This window comes from Solanum dulcamara, chromosome 7 (genome assembly GCF_947179165.1).
Source record: "Solanum dulcamara chromosome 7, daSolDulc1.2, whole genome shotgun sequence".
NCBI lineage: Eukaryota > Viridiplantae > Streptophyta > Magnoliopsida > Solanales > Solanaceae > Solanum > Solanum dulcamara.
In genome coordinates this window covers 8,899,667-8,915,243 of record NC_077243.1, presented here as the reverse complement: position 1 = coordinate 8,915,243, position 15,577 = coordinate 8,899,667, and the positions used below count along the sequence as shown (strand labels likewise).

The window sequence follows — 15,577 nt, the reverse complement described above, 5'->3', positions numbered from 1 at the left end:
TTTTTAAGAAAATATTAGTTAGAAAGTATTATTTGATTAATATATTTTTTATTAATTTTTAAATTTTATCTATTTATGTGATTCTTAATTTTAAAATAATTAATTTTCTCTTAATTGTTTAAATTATTTTAAAAGATATTTTGACCTAAAATAAATGTTTAAAATCATTTTTTTCATTTATTCAAACATCATATAAAAACTTAAAAACTATTTTAATTTAAAAAATATTTAAAATAAGCCTGTTCAATCAGGCTCTAATATGGGATGGAGGAGTATTATAACTCTTTTTTTGAACTCTCCACTGGTGTCTGGGCAACGGCTCTTCTCTCTCTCTCTCTTTCTATTATACACAACTTTTCAGACTACTTTCAAACTAAAGTCTTCTCTTTTTCAAAATACACCCCCCCCCCCCTTCTCCTCTTTTTCTCGCTTCGAGCTTCAGATTTCATTATTATGGATTTTCCATTTCTAACACCTGTAATCATAGCAATTACTTCTACCAAAACCCCACCATTTTCTTCATTATAACTTTACTCTTTTTTTTTTCAAGATCTGTATTGATTGGTGAACTTGCTACTACTCCACATTGGACTTCACACTTTTAGTCCAAAGTGAAAAACTAAGCTCAAATCTGCATTTTTTCATCAAGAAATCGAAATGGGTGTGTGGAATTTGATCTTTTTGGCTCTATTTACAACGACCATTTTCAGTAAAAGCTGTCTTTCACTAACTCCAGATGGTAAGTTTACTTCTTTGTGGGCATTTTCTAGGTTTTTACGCACTGTATGTTGTTCTTGAGCTAAAAAGGTCGTATCTTTGATTCTTGTTATGTGTTTCCTTTTTTAGGTTCTGCATTGTTGGAAATGAAAACCCTTTTGAATGATACCAAGAATGTTTTGAGCAACTGGAATGATTCGGATGAGTCACCTTGTAGGTGGACTGGCATTTCTTGCTATCCCAATGACCAAAGAGTTCAATCTATGTATGTTCAGTTCACTTTTTTATTTCCACTATCAGTGCTTTATTCACTTTGTTTTAGCTCTGCTTGCTTGGATTCATTTTCTGCATTTTGTTATTGAATTTTCAGCAATTTACCTTATATGGAACTTGGAGGAATTATATCTCCTAGCGTTGGTAAACTCACCAGATTGCAGAGATTGTAAGTCCCATAGTCATTCTCTCCATTCCACTAATTGGAGCAATGCAACAAAATTGTGTTAGGGCTATAGTTTCTTTGTGTGAGCTAGCTGCTAATTCCTGGTAAAGCTAAAGTTTCTTACTTTCTGTCTTGCGCTTGCCTTGATTAACAATGTGTTCTTTTCTAAAACCAGGGCACTTCACGAAAACAGTCTGCACGGCGTGATTCCTAATGAGATTGGCAATTGCCCTGAACTCAGAGCTATGTAAGTTGGATTTCTTGTATAACTGAGTGATAACATGTTTCCTTGGTGTTTCCCCATGTTTCTTGATGAATTTGTCACAAGCTAGGCATTCTTTATTCGTACAGATATCTCAGGGCGAATTTTCTTCAAGGAGGCATTCCATCAGATATTGGAAATCTTTCAATGCTGACCATATTGTGAGATATACATTTTTTAATTCACCAACTTATTATTTGGTTAATGAGGTTGTTTTAATGATTGGTACCTTCTAATCTTTCTTAGAGACTTATCAAGCAATTCACTTAGGGGTGCTATACCTTCTTCTCTTGGTCGTCTCAGACACCTTCATCTTCTGTAAGTCTAATTTCCAATCATCTTAAAAAATTTCAAATTGATAACTTAATGCATTAAACTAATGTGTTAAAAATGCAAATCAATTCAGCAACTTGTCAGCCAATTTCTTCTCGGGTGAGATCCCAGATGTTGGAGTTCTGAGCACTTTCGGTAACAAGTCGTAAGTTCTCCTTCCATTGGTATTTAATCCCACGTTTCTTTTTGCCCTGTGTTCAAATATTTTCTTATAAACTGTAAATAAATTCAGACAGATGTTTCAAAACTGAGAAAATACAACATATTGTGAATAATGCTTCATATTATATGTATAGAAGTGCAGCAAAAATTTGACTTTCTATTTGGCACTACAATCACATTTATAGGAAATACAATACAAGATAAATCAGGTGTTTGCACCACCAGGTTTCTGGTGATTCAATGTTGTTTGCTGCATAGGCTAGGTTTGTGGCAGTGTTACAATGACACCTAGCAAATACAAACTAAGCAGAATACCCGTCAAAAGGTCTGTGGATTAACATCACATATGCAGTTGAGATGTTTTACAACTAAACAAACCGAATCTATCAACTGTTAGTCCTTCAGTCATGACCCTAGAATTTAAATACCATGTGATAGTTGAGATGGAAACTATACTAACAAATTGATGGTTGTTCAATTGTAAAGATGGTGATTAATTTGTAAGTATGCCTGACTTAACTTTATGGTGCTCCAGTCATGCAGTATGTATTGCATATGTTGAGATCGACTTTTTGGTGCTGACTTGCCTAGTGGGTGATTAGCTGTGACATAGTTGGAAAATAGGAAGCTAGTCCTATATCATGATCAGTTTTACTTTTGGACAATGCCAAAATTATTCTTCCCCCGTCATATCAAAAGGGAATTTGAAGCTTGATGTTCTCAAAGTCTCAACTAGCTAAGCTTATAAAGTTTTTTCAAATGTCACAAGGGCAAGAATGAATGTGATGGGTTAATTCACGTAGATTTCTTTATGAAGTGAATTCTTAGTCATCCAATGGTAAGGATGTTGCATCACCAACACTAGCTTGTCAGGAAACAACTTGTTTAACTTGGGTCTCGTGAACTGACCTGCTGTTTTATTCAACTTCTTTCATAGTCTTGGGAGATAACATTTTCAGTGTTTAATTCTGCTATTAATGGCTATCTTATAGCAGACTATTCTGATGAGGATAATGCTTATGCTTAGGTTTATTGGCAATTTAGATCTCTGTGGTCAACAAGTCCGCAAGCCTTGCAGAACATCAATGGGATTCCCTGTAGTATTGCCTCATGCTGAAAGTGATGAAGCTGCAGGTTGTTGTTTGCTGCTTCATCTCTATTTCCTTTTAGAATTCTACAGGCTTTTAGAACTTCCCTCTGCTGCACTGAGTGGATTCTACTACCTATTTCTCCTTTACTTCTCTGTAGAAAGTCTGATTTGTTGCTAAATTAATGTGGTTTCTGCAGTCTCTACGAAGCGATCCTCTCACTATATTAGAGCAGCAGTTATTGGTGCAGTATCTACATTGGGTTTTGTACTCATTGTGCTCTTTATTTTCCTCTGGGTGTGGTTGTTATCTAAGAAGGAAAGGACAGCGAAAAAATATACAGAAGTCAAGAAACAAGTCCACAAAGAGCCAAGTAAGTAGGTGAAGAGTACAATTACCATTTCTTTTCCTTCTCCCTATTTTTGCCTTAATTTGTCGAGGCTTCAGGTGCCAAGCTTATTACTTTCCATGGCGATCTTCCTTATCCTTCATGCGAGCTAATAGAAAAGATTGAATCCCTTGATGAGGAAGATATTGTTGGGGCAGGAGGGTTTGGTACTGTGTATCGGATGGTTATGAATGATTGTGGAACATTTGCTGTTAAACGAATAGACCGGAGTCGTGAAGGCTCTGATCAAGTCTTCGAAAGAGAGTTAGAAATCTTGGGTAGCATCAAACACATTAATCTGGTCAATCTACGAGGTTACTGCAGGCTTCCTACTGCAAGGCTTCTCATCTATGATTATTTGGTCATGGGAAGCTTGGACAATATCCTACATGGTATGTTTCCAGCTTTTCAAAATTCGTCGGGATCCTTCCTCCTCCCCACACCTCTTCTTAAGCTTATATAAGACATCATATATGGAAAGTGTGTAAAACGTAGCTTGAAAGAGAATATGTTTGCCATACATTCTTTCTTTGGTTTTGCCGGAGTGCAACTATTATTTTCAGTCATCTGTTGAATATAGATAACGAGGAAGAGCTGAAACCTGAAAAAGGTAATATGATAAGATACAAAGTAGGACTATTATTTTCAGCCATCTGTGCATTGTTGAGTGTAGAGTCTGCAGACACGAAGCAGGAAATATGATACTTCCTTTATTTTTACACCCTTTGAAATCAGTAGTTACCTTTTCAGTTGACTGGTTATCAATTTGAATTTCTTCTTTGTTATTAGTGGTTCAGATTTTATGCTTTTGAGTTCACTATTTTTTTGAAGATATTTGTCTTTTTCTGTAAGACTGTTTTAGATCTGCCTTTTAACAAAAGAGTCGACACAAAAAGCAACTGGAGAGGGGAGAAAACACTATTGCTTTCATTTAAACAATCTGCTTTTCTTGGCTATTCATTACATGCTTCTTTATTGCATTATGGCAGAACGTGTGGATGATCGGTTGTTAAACTGGAGTGCACGTCTGAAAGTAGCTCTTGGTTCTGCAAGAGGGTTGGCCTACCTACACCATGACTGTTGTCCTAAAATAGTTCATCGTGATATTAAATCAAGCAACATACTCCTTGATGAGAATCTAGAGCCTCGTGTTTCTGACTTTGGTCTTGCTAAGCTTTTGGTGGATGAGGAAGCTCATGTCACGACTGTGGTTGCGGGTACTTTTGGTTATTTAGCACCAGGTATGCATATTCACTTATTTCAATAAGGCATAAAGATAGATTCATACATATAATCATCTATATGTTTGCTTTAATTTGTAAGAATGGTTTTTTTAAAAAAAAAAATCACTTGGACAAAGTGCCTTAACCTATTCTTCTGGGTTTTTAAGAGTGTTTTTCTGTAAAAAGTAATAAATTGAAATTACCAACTCACCTCATCTTCTAATGAAATGTCTGACCAACAATTTCTTGTTTGTAATATATTCAGAGTACTTGCAAAGTGGAAGAGCCACAGAGAAATCTGATGTGTACAGCTTTGGAGTTCTCCTTCTAGAGCTTGTGACTGGAAAAAGGCCAACAGATCCATCCTTCGTGAGCCGAGGCCTAAATGTGGTTGGCTGGGTATGCATGCTTCCCTTGAAACTCATCAATTTTCAGAACTACATAGAAGACTCATCAATGTTTTAAACTTCATAGGCAACATTGGAACTTGCCTTTCCTGTATTTAGCTGTACAATTCCCACATATTGATAGTGTCACAATGTGAAAAATGAACAGATGAATACCTTGCTGAAGGAGAATAGACTGGAAGACATCCTAGATACGAGTTGCAGAGATGCAGATGCAGAGACAGTAGAAGCAATTATAGAAATAGCTGCAAGATGCATTGATGCAAATTCAGATGATAGACCTTCGATGCAACAAGTGCTGCAATATTTGGAGCAAGAGGTCATGTCACCATGCCCGAGTGATTTCTATGATGAGTCTCATTCAGATTATTCTTGATGTATGGAATAGCTTCCAGGGACCAAATATTTAGAAACAAATTGCAGCTTGATTCTGAAATATGTAGTCTGCCATCGTAGATACTGCGTATGCTCCTTACTTTTGGAGCCCTGCTGCTTTTCTTCCTAATGGTCTTTGTGCATCACTTGTACCTTTTTGTGTAGATAACTTCAGATTCTTGCAGTTAGTTGAAAAGCTACACTGATGAGTCCTAACTGCCCATGTCATTATGCAGTATTTATAATTTATTTATCACTACTGAATTCCTTCACCTATAAAAGAGTTTAGGTCCCCCCTAAGAAAGTTTTTGAATAAAACATGATGAAACAAATGAAGTCATTAGTGGTGGGCATGTATGGTATGTTATGGTATTTGAAGCTTCGGTACGGAAATTTTGATATTCGGTTTTTAAAATTATTATATCATTACTATACAAATTTAATTCGGTATGGTTCTGTATTTTGAAGTTCGATTTTGGTATTTTGTGTTATGGTAAATTGATAATCATAATTTGTTCAACTTTGATTAATATATACTTGTATAAATAGAGTATTAAAATTTCAACAATTCAAAAAAAAATCTCAATTGTATCATATTAACACATTACATGTATAGAAATATATATATTCAAAAGAAAATATAAACAACTGATTTTCTTAATTAATTATATTTAACAAACTAAAGTAGTCAACCTTTCAACTTTTAAACAAATAATTTATAATAATTCAATATATATCTTGGTCATTCAACAACAGGTGGATGGCATATCTGCATAGTATTTTCATATGTCACTCAATATCAAAAAAAAATTGTAGTTCACCTGTAGGATTATACTGGAGGCATCAAACAGATGGCTGCTTAATTAGGCCACCCACTCCAAATATCTGAGCCTAGCGTTTAGGAAGATATTTCCTTTCTCCAGTAACAACATGCAAGGTAATGCACAGAACGAAACAAAAATGGCATTGGCCACGCAGAAGTTGAAAGGCAAAGTGACTATTGTAACTGGTGGCACCAGCGGAATTGGGGAAGCAACAGCACGCCTTTTTGCCCAACACGTCGCACGCGCCGTCGTCATGGCCGACATCCAAGATTGAAAGGGCAGATCAGTAGCACTATCCATCCCTTTACAGATTTACAGCTACGTGCAATGCGACGTGAGTGATGAAAATCAAGTGAAAGCCATGGTGGATTGGACGGTCCAGAAATACGGTCAGTTCGACGTCATGTTCAGTAACGCAGGAATCGTTGGTAATTCGGGTCAAAAGGTACTCGATCTGGATCTTTCCGAATTCGACCGGGTGATGAACGTCAATGCTCGAGGTATGTCTGCGTGTGTGAAGCACTCTGCTCGCGCCATGGTGGAGAAGCGTGTTAGAGGGAGCATAATTTGTACAGGTAGTATTGTGGCAAGCAGGGGAGGATCCTGGCGGACTGATTACGTAATGTCAAAACACGCTGTGTTAGGGCTAGTGAGATCAGCTTCAAGGCAATTGGGTGAGTACGGAATAAGGGTGAATAGTACTTCACAATCCGCAGTGATGACTCCATTGATGATCAGTGAGGAAGCAGAGACATCAATGAAGATTCTGAAAATGTATGGGCCGCTGACTAGTTTGAAGGGAATTACACTGTCGGTGAAGCACTTGGCGGATGCAGCTCTGTTTGTAGCTTCCAATGATTCTGTTTTTGTGAGTGGGCATGATTTGGCGGTGGATGGTGGCTTGATCAGTATTCCAAATCCAATGAGTTCATTGTGAAACAGAGAGAACCAATGTAATAGTCTCATTTCAGTATTTGTTTGTATTCTAGAGATAATGCAACTCTTTTCTTACCTTTGTTTGGATTGTTGTTATGTGTTATTTCATAATGTATCGTAAACTTTCAAACGATTTGTTACGTGTTATTTAATAATTGTACACTAAGGCGAAAACCGGATCGGGTTTGCCCAATGGACCCTTTGGGTTGTTGGGTGTTGTTGAAGGGTTGTCTTACTTGTCGTTGTTGGCCATTTTGGTTTTGTTTGGGTTGCAGTTCTTGGAACAGGGTTCCATTCCTGGGCCACTCCCTACCGATCAATGCTTTGGCTAAGATTTTATTGGATTGAGACGAGTCAGTCGAGACCGATTCAAAATTAGTTTCTTAAATATCTTAAACTTTCAATAGGTTTGTTCAACTAGGTATCACGTTAACTATTATGGGACTATATAGAGTTGTGTGTTGTGCCATATTTCCAGTTATGTAAATTTTACAATTTGGTTTGTCACCTTTATATATGATGACACTTCTATCATTCAACATTTGATCATCTCTTCTTTCTTTCTTTTTTGTTTTGATATGGTGGAAAAACAAATTAACTAAAGATCTTAAAATTGTTTATAAAAAAACACGGCTAGTTAAGTCTTCTAGGAGAAGAAACACAAGAAAACAGATTCATAGCCTGTTTGGATTGACTTATTTTTAAGCAGTTTATAAGTTGAAAACCGCTTATAAATTAAAAAAAATACGTGCAGGCCAATTTATTTATTTTAACTTACAAGTTGTTTTCAACTTATAAACTGCTTAAAATAAGTTCATCCAAATAAACTCAACTATTTATTGGGGCTTATTTTAAATACAAAATGACGTTAAGTTAGCCAGTCAAACACTCAAAAAAAAACTGAAAACAGCTTATAAGTCAATCCAAACGGCCTCTCACTCGTTAATGAAAAATCCATTTGAATCACCATTTTTACCAATCACAAAGATCAAGGTATGAAATACTTTTGAAGTACAGAATATGTGAGAGAAAATTGTATCAGAACCTTTGGCACACTAATTATGATAGAAAAGATGTATAAAGATGAACCGGTAATTGCTAGTGTAAAATTGAAATACCTATTATACCAAGTATATTGATTACATCCAGCAACATATATAAGTATTGAAAAACCATTGATTATTGGCTTGCAGAGTCTGCAACAAAACATTGGTTGAAACTGAAAAAACTAAAAACTAATTATTGGCTGCATATATATATATATAGACTATAGTCACTTTCTCTCCTCCTTGTAACTTTCTTGGTGCTACGTTTCAAGCTTAGAAAGTTGTAAGTTAACCTAAATGCAGGAAAGAGGATGTGTGATCAATTGCTTTCAGCAGTGTAAAACTTTTATTGACTTTGAGGAAAGCCTAGTTTGTGTAGAACTAGGAATCTCAGGTTTCCTAAATATAATTGTGCAGGTTTCCGAAACAAAATTGTAACTTGGGAAGCAAGTAATAATTAGGCAATTTTTTGGCCTTATCAACTGTAGAATGGAAGAATAAAATTTTCTTGACCTTATTTAATTGGAAAACTTTAAGTAAGTCTCACCAGTTAAAGAGTTAATTAGTTAGATTCACGTTAGTTTGTAATATTACGATTCTTATCAGAATTTGGACTTCGAATACATGTATTTGGCGCGTCTAGATACGTCGAAATACATGTATCTCAGATACATGAGATCAAAATTATGTGTAATTTGTTCTTAGTACATTGTATCCAAGTGGATTCTCATGGATCTCTCTTCTCTTGCTCGCCTCTCTCTCTGTTTATGATATCACATATACATATATCTAGTGTGATTCGCATATATCTGAGATACATAGACTATCTCACTCGCCTCTCTCCTTCTCTCGCTCACCTCTATCCCTATTTTAGTTTATCCGGTAGTAAATACATGTATTTAGGTATATTTGACTTGAAATCTGGTATGAAATTATGAATTAGTGAGATAATATGTAATTATTTCAAACTAAAATAGAATTAGGGCATGTTTGGAAAGTCACCCTGATAATTGGATTTGGTGTAATTGGATATAATTACACTGTTTGACCTATTTGGTTGGCCAAATAATTACTTGGTCAGCAGGTAATTGAATGTAATTGACAGAGTGTAATTACACTCTCCAATTCACTGGGAGGCTGCGAATTGCTGGTAATTACATGGGGTAATTATTAGCTGATTACTTTTGAATTTCTTTCTTTTATTTCAGTTTTTATTTTTTTCATTTTTATTTATTTTTTTATTTCTATTATTTAAAAAAATATATTTTTATTATTCTAATATTTTAAAAATATATATTTTATTTTATAATATTTATTTTTCATTTCCTTCTCATTCTCAACCTTTACTTCATGTGATTTAATGCAATTATCCGTATTATCTTTTTTATTTATTTATTCTATGTTTATTTTTTTTCATTAGCATGATTTTATAAGTATTCTAATTTTTAAATTAAAGTTGAAATTCATTTTTGAATAACAATATAAACTTACATTTTTTTTCTTTTTAAATCATATTTATGTACGTTATATTGAAATTTGACATAAGAGTACTATGTTAAATTTTTATTTTGAATTTAGAACTTATGTTATATTTTTAGTTTCATTTATTTTAGTAGTATTGACTTGATATTTCACATTACAAGCCATTTATTTTTTAATTAGATCTGATAGATTATCTTTTTGTCAATTATTTTAATAACTTTACTATGATATTAATTTATAATATTTAATATTTTTGTCAAACATGCATTTTATGATGTTCGTATAAATCTTGTATTTTAGTTTTTTATGATTAATTTAATTAAAATATAAATTATTTTTTTATAATATTAGTTAAGAACATATGTTTACTAATTAATATAGTTTCAAAAGACAATATATATCTTAAATATTTAATTTAATATTATTTATAAATACTCTTATTTGTCTAGTATAAATTTTAATTTTAGATAATTAACTTTTGTTTTTAAAATCTAATATAATTTTGTAATTATACCTGTGAAAGCAATCAACACATCTATAATTACACTGTAATTACATTGTGGCAAATAAATAAGTCAGAATAATTACTAGCCTGATAATTACTACCTTAGTAATTACACTAATTCTAATTATCAAATGGCTTTCCAAATAGACCCTTAGTAAATATAATAGGAATGTTTTTCATTACATAGTTTTTCCCTATTTAATTATGTTGTACCTTTGTCTGTTCCTAGCAGACAAGAGCCAATACTAGTTTTTGTGCTTTACTCTATTTTTGTGCTTTGAGTATTCCAATTTGCAATTTTTTAGTCATAAGTTGTACTAACAAAAGAAAACCTGTTGGTAGTCAGCCTAGGGATGGAACCAAGTGAATGGAAGGTTCCGTGAAAAACTACACTAAATACAAGTTATAGTTACTTTTTATATATATATAGCCATTGTTGAATCCTCTTGATTTTTTCGTCTTTACTTAATAAAAATCTTGGCTTCACCACTGAATTCGCCTTAAATGAGATATGGTTGACCGATAAAATACTGAGATGTAAAGGTTTTGGCTCCCCATGCACACAAAAATCAAGTGTTAATAAAATAGCATTGAGATCGGCATATGCACTTAGATTATTAAACCAATGTACGTAATTACACTTCTACAGTAGCTTTCTAGAGCCATTATATATGTAATGTAAGATACAAGATTCAGATCAAGAAGTCCTTTATAGGAATATTGTGCATAATATCATCCAAGAGACGTGTTTATTTGGCATTCCGATCCATCATTCATATTCGTATAATAAGGCACGGTTTATAAATTGGAGTTCCTTAATGCCTTTGTCATCAATTACTGCTGTGGGCAATGTTTTTCTCCTGAATCTGTTGTTGCTTTATGGTTTTCTGGCATCCTACACTTTGAGCATGAAGCTAAGTAAGTCGCTATCATCACTCTTTTATGTCTGCTTATTGCACAAGGAAACTGGACTATGTTTGTTCTATTAGTGGGAATGTTTGATGTGTCTCTGCAGAGGAGGTGGAGGAATTTGCAGCATTGAATATTTCTCATGATGCTCTCATGAAGTCAGTTCTTTCTGCAGTAAGTCTCGTTAACTTTTTAACATAAGAGAACCTAAAATTATCTCAACGTACATTATGAGATGAAAGTTTACATATCCAGTTCTGTCTTGAAATCAACTTATAGGACTCAATAAATGGTGCTCAATCATTTGGTATTCTTGAAACCCATCAAGCCCCAAATGGTGTTTGCCTTGACAAAATTGGAAATGGATCTTATATTGGCATGGCTCCACATCCTGAAGGCTCTAACCGCGTATTTTTGTGGAATCAACAAGGTAAAGTATGGATTGCCAATGTTCCTGAGGATGGATCTAATGGAGTGTTGGAACTTGATGAATCCAAGCCCTTTCTAGATATAACTGATCGAGTGCTTTTTGGTGCCCAATTCGGGGTAATGGGAATGGAGTTCCATCCTAATTTTGTGAGTAATGGTCGTTTCTTTGTTTCGTACCACTGTGATAAGTTGCAACACTCAGGATGTTTAGGCAGATGCTCGTGTAACTCGGAAATTAATTGTGATCCAGCAACACTTCCAATAGAGGGTGGCATTAAGACATGCCAGTATCAAATTGTAGTAGCAGAGTTCACAGCAAATGGTACTGCATCAACACCTTCCTTGGTATACATCCATTATTTCTTTATACGAAAATGAATTTGTAAATTTTCTTCATTGAAATTCTCATGATAACATACTTTGATCATCTTCTTGACAGGCAGAAAGTGCTAAACCATTGGAAGTGAGGAGGATATTTACAGCGGGACTCCCACATAGGGGAGTTTATGGAGGCCAGATTCTTTTTGGCCCTGCAGATGGATTTTTGCATATTATGACTGGTATTGGTACACATCAAGGGGACCCGTACAATTTTGCACAAAACAAAAGATCGTTGCTCGGAAAGATCTTGAGGATTGATGTGGATCAAAGTATGCTGATCAAATGTTGATTGTGTACACTTGTTTTGTGCCTTTTTAATTTGCAGAAAAAGTCTTAGGACATGAATCAGTTTTAGGAAAACTTATCCTGTTCGAAGAAATCTTTGGGACTTGGGTCATAACAAGGAAACATTTGCAATCACTACATATTTTTGTTATGTAAACAAATTGGTTGGTGAGACTGCATGTTTATTGCACTATAACAGCTGAACTCTGCAATTTTCTCATTTAATGACTGACAGGAAACAAATTGCATGATCGAGGGCTTTGGGGAAATTACTCCATACCAAGAGATAATCCGTACAACAATGACAAGCAATTAGCACCTGAAATTTGGGCTTTGGGTCTTAGAAATCCATGGCGTTGTAGTTTCGATTCAGATAGGCCTTCCTACTTCATGTGTGGAGATTCTGGACAGGTTTGAAACTTAACTATCCTTCAGCAAAACAATAGCTGTTATAAGCTTAAGGGAAATCATGATAAGTTCAAAAGAAAAAACAGGACATATGTTAAGTCTCTTGGAATACATAGACAAATCAGTAAAGTTACTTATCCTTTCATGAAACTTATAGGACCTGTACGAAGAGATAGATATGATAACAAAGGGTGGAAACTATGGATGGCCCGTCTACGAAGGCCCTTATCCCTTCAAACCAGCAAATGCAAAAGAAGGAAGCACTTGTAACTCTAGCTCCAACGGTCCCATATTCCCGGTCATGGGATACAACCACTCGGAAACTTATAAGACAATTGGTTCGGCGTCCATAATTGGTGGATACTTCTATAGGTCTCAAACTGATCCCTGTCTGTATGGAAGGTTTGCATCTCGTTTTCTTTGCTAACAAAATTGAAAAAACTCTATAGATGTGTGTACTCAAAACCTGATTTTGAATCAAAACTTTTTAGGTACTTGTACATAGACTTATATCCAGATGGAATATGGTCAGGTACTGAAAATCCTGGTAATAGTAGAAACTTCACAAGTTCAAAAATTCCATACAGGTGCGCGCATGATTCAATTGCAGAGGGTGTTATGCCTGCTATAGGATATGTTTCGTCTTTAGGGGAAGACAATAGAAAAGACATTCATATGCTAACAACCACCGGCGTATACAGAGTAACACGTCCGAGTAGGTGTAATTACCATTGTCCTAAAGAAAGAACTGTATCAAGTACATCATCTCCTCATGTTTCCTTGTCTAGGAAATTATGGGAGAGGGCAGAACACTATGCTCTTCTAATTTCTTCCATGTTGCTGCTTTTGTTGAATCTTGTGTAATGGGGATTTGCAATCTTGTTATCATTAATAATTACTCAATTAGTAGCGCGCAAATGTTCTCTTTCTTATCCATAATTTCATCATTAAAATCTTGCTAATATCGAAGATCAATAGTACTACCTCCGTCCCATATTAGATGGGCACTTCCAACTTTACACAGTAATTAAGAAATCATTAATACATTGGAAGACTTTACCATTTTGTTCTTTGTTTTCAATATAGATAGAGTATAGAAATAGTTAATATTGAGAATTGTTTACATTCAAAAAACCATATTAATTGTATTGGTAAAATAGGAAAAATTTAATTAATTTTATCTTGCTTTAGTAAGTGATCAAGTAATATGAAAAAAACATTTTTAGTAAGATGCCCTTCTAATATGAGACGGAGGGAGTACAACAACTGCCTAGTTACTAAGAAGATGATGAAGAAAAAATTTCATGCTAAAGTAGTAATCAAGGACAACTTAAATCAACTAGACAGGATGAATTAAATCAAATTCTTGACTCAAAACCTTATGAGTGAAGAGATGCCCTCCATAAAACAAATGATATTAAAAAAAGTATAACGCGGGCTAATTTGATTAATGGTTACTCAACTTTCACTTTATTGCACCAAAGTCACTAATATTTTTATAAAATAAAAAAGTCACTCAACTTTACTTTGGTATAGCAAAATCACTAAACTTTTTTTTAAAACCAAAATGTCATTCAACTTGTCTAAGAGCAGTCCGGTGCACTAAAGCTTCCGCTATGCGCGGGGTTCGAGGAAGAGTCTGACCACAAGGGTCTATTATACATAGTCTTACCTTGCATTTTTGCCAGATAAAACAATCAATTAGTGATTTTTATAAATATTTGTGCAACATTTAGTGACTTTTTCATGACACAAAATAGTTTAATGGTTATAATTACATACCATTTAGGTTTAGATTATGTTCTAATTCACCTATATGAAAAGAAAGAAAAAAAAACCTTAATAACTCCATAAAATAAAAACATGCAAAGTATGTTGTAATTAACTTGGATTAGGTCATGAATGACATAGAATTGAAGTCGTATGACGAAGAAAAGAAGAATTGAATATATAATTATTGGAGCATGCTGGAGCCAAAATTATTGACCAAATGGAAATTAAAGATTAAACTATTTCAAGAAACCATGCACGCTGAACCACTCTCAATATATTACAAATTCCAGAGTTCACTGTTAATTACATTATTTCTGTTTTTCAGTACAAATCATTAATGATGCAGCGTTATATTAAATGTATGTTGGGTAAGGTTTCTGAAAAATTGGGAAAAAGTCTATTGCAACGGATAACAAGCTTTATTAGCCACTCTCTTCATGGACTGTATATAACCAATAAGCATGGAAGAATTCTAAGTTATGAGAACTAAAGTCAACTTTCTTTAATGCAAAGTTGCTCCTCAATTTCATTTTTATGACCCTACTTAAAGGGACAAGGAAAATTTATAATACTGTAGTTATTGTTAATTAGTAATTTAACGTTTGGGTTAATAAATAAAACATCAAATCGCACGACGCATAATATTGTAATCCCTACAAATTAATGATATCAAATACTTTTCAAAAGTCCATTACCATATATTTATGTAACCTCTAGGCTGGTAAAATGTCTCTTTTAATAAAACAACGCGTATTATTGACTATTTAACCGTCAATGCCATGAAATAAAATTGTAACGATGTCAGCTTATAATTTCTCGTTGTTCTATTATTTGTTGAACATTTTCTCTTAAAATTATACTCCCTCTGTTCCAAATTAGTTGTCAGATTAGGATTTTGCACACCCCTTAAGAAAATAATTATTAGAAGTGTTATTTGACTAATATACTCCTACTAGAAAAATCAATATTATTGATTAATGTGTTCTGTATTGAATGTTACAAGGAATATCAAAAGTTTAACAAGATAACTTTTCAATAGTACTAAAAAAATTTACACTGTTCAATGAGAATTTTTTGCCGCCATCTCCGTGAATGAAATTTTTTTGCTTCCACAATTTGATTTAAACAAAAATATTTCTTTCATAATATATGAAAATTTAAAATTTCCCACTAAAATTAACATTATAAAAGAATGCATGGTACTT

At 33.9% G+C, this 15,577-nt stretch overlaps 3 protein-coding genes across 3 annotated transcripts; all 3 read left to right on the top strand.

The window, feature by feature from the left end:
- Nucleotides 1-307: 307 nt before the first annotated feature.
- LOC129896541 (LRR receptor-like serine/threonine-protein kinase FEI 2) lies at nt 308-5,645 on the top strand. Its single transcript, XM_055972471.1, has 13 exons — nt 308-739; nt 847-982; nt 1,088-1,159; nt 1,332-1,403; nt 1,508-1,579; nt 1,665-1,736; nt 1,825-1,896; nt 2,941-3,047; nt 3,201-3,374; nt 3,449-3,781; nt 4,379-4,630; nt 4,878-5,011; nt 5,168-5,645. The coding sequence occupies exons 1-13, from the start codon at nt 658-660 to the stop codon at nt 5,393-5,395; spliced, it is 1,806 nt and encodes a 601-aa protein (XP_055828446.1). The 5' UTR covers nt 308-657; the 3' UTR covers nt 5,396-5,645.
- Nucleotides 5,646-6,175: 530 nt separating this feature from the next.
- On the top strand, nt 6,176-7,203 carry LOC129896344 ((+)-cis,trans-nepetalactol synthase NEPS1-like). Its single transcript, XM_055972212.1, has one exon. The coding sequence runs from the start codon at nt 6,580-6,582 to the stop codon at nt 7,153-7,155; it is 576 nt and encodes a 191-aa protein (XP_055828187.1). The 5' UTR covers nt 6,176-6,579; the 3' UTR covers nt 7,156-7,203.
- A 3,676-nt stretch (nt 7,204-10,879) lies between these two features.
- Nucleotides 10,880-13,463, top strand: LOC129894011 (HIPL1 protein-like). The gene is made up of 7 exons (XM_055969495.1): nt 10,880-11,105; nt 11,203-11,270; nt 11,376-11,870; nt 11,965-12,175; nt 12,427-12,602; nt 12,757-13,001; nt 13,091-13,463. Exons 1-7 carry the CDS (start codon nt 11,006-11,008, stop codon nt 13,461-13,463), a joined length of 1,668 nt encoding a protein of 555 aa, XP_055825470.1. The 5' UTR covers nt 10,880-11,005.
- The last annotated feature ends 2,114 nt before the right edge of the window (nt 13,464-15,577 follow it).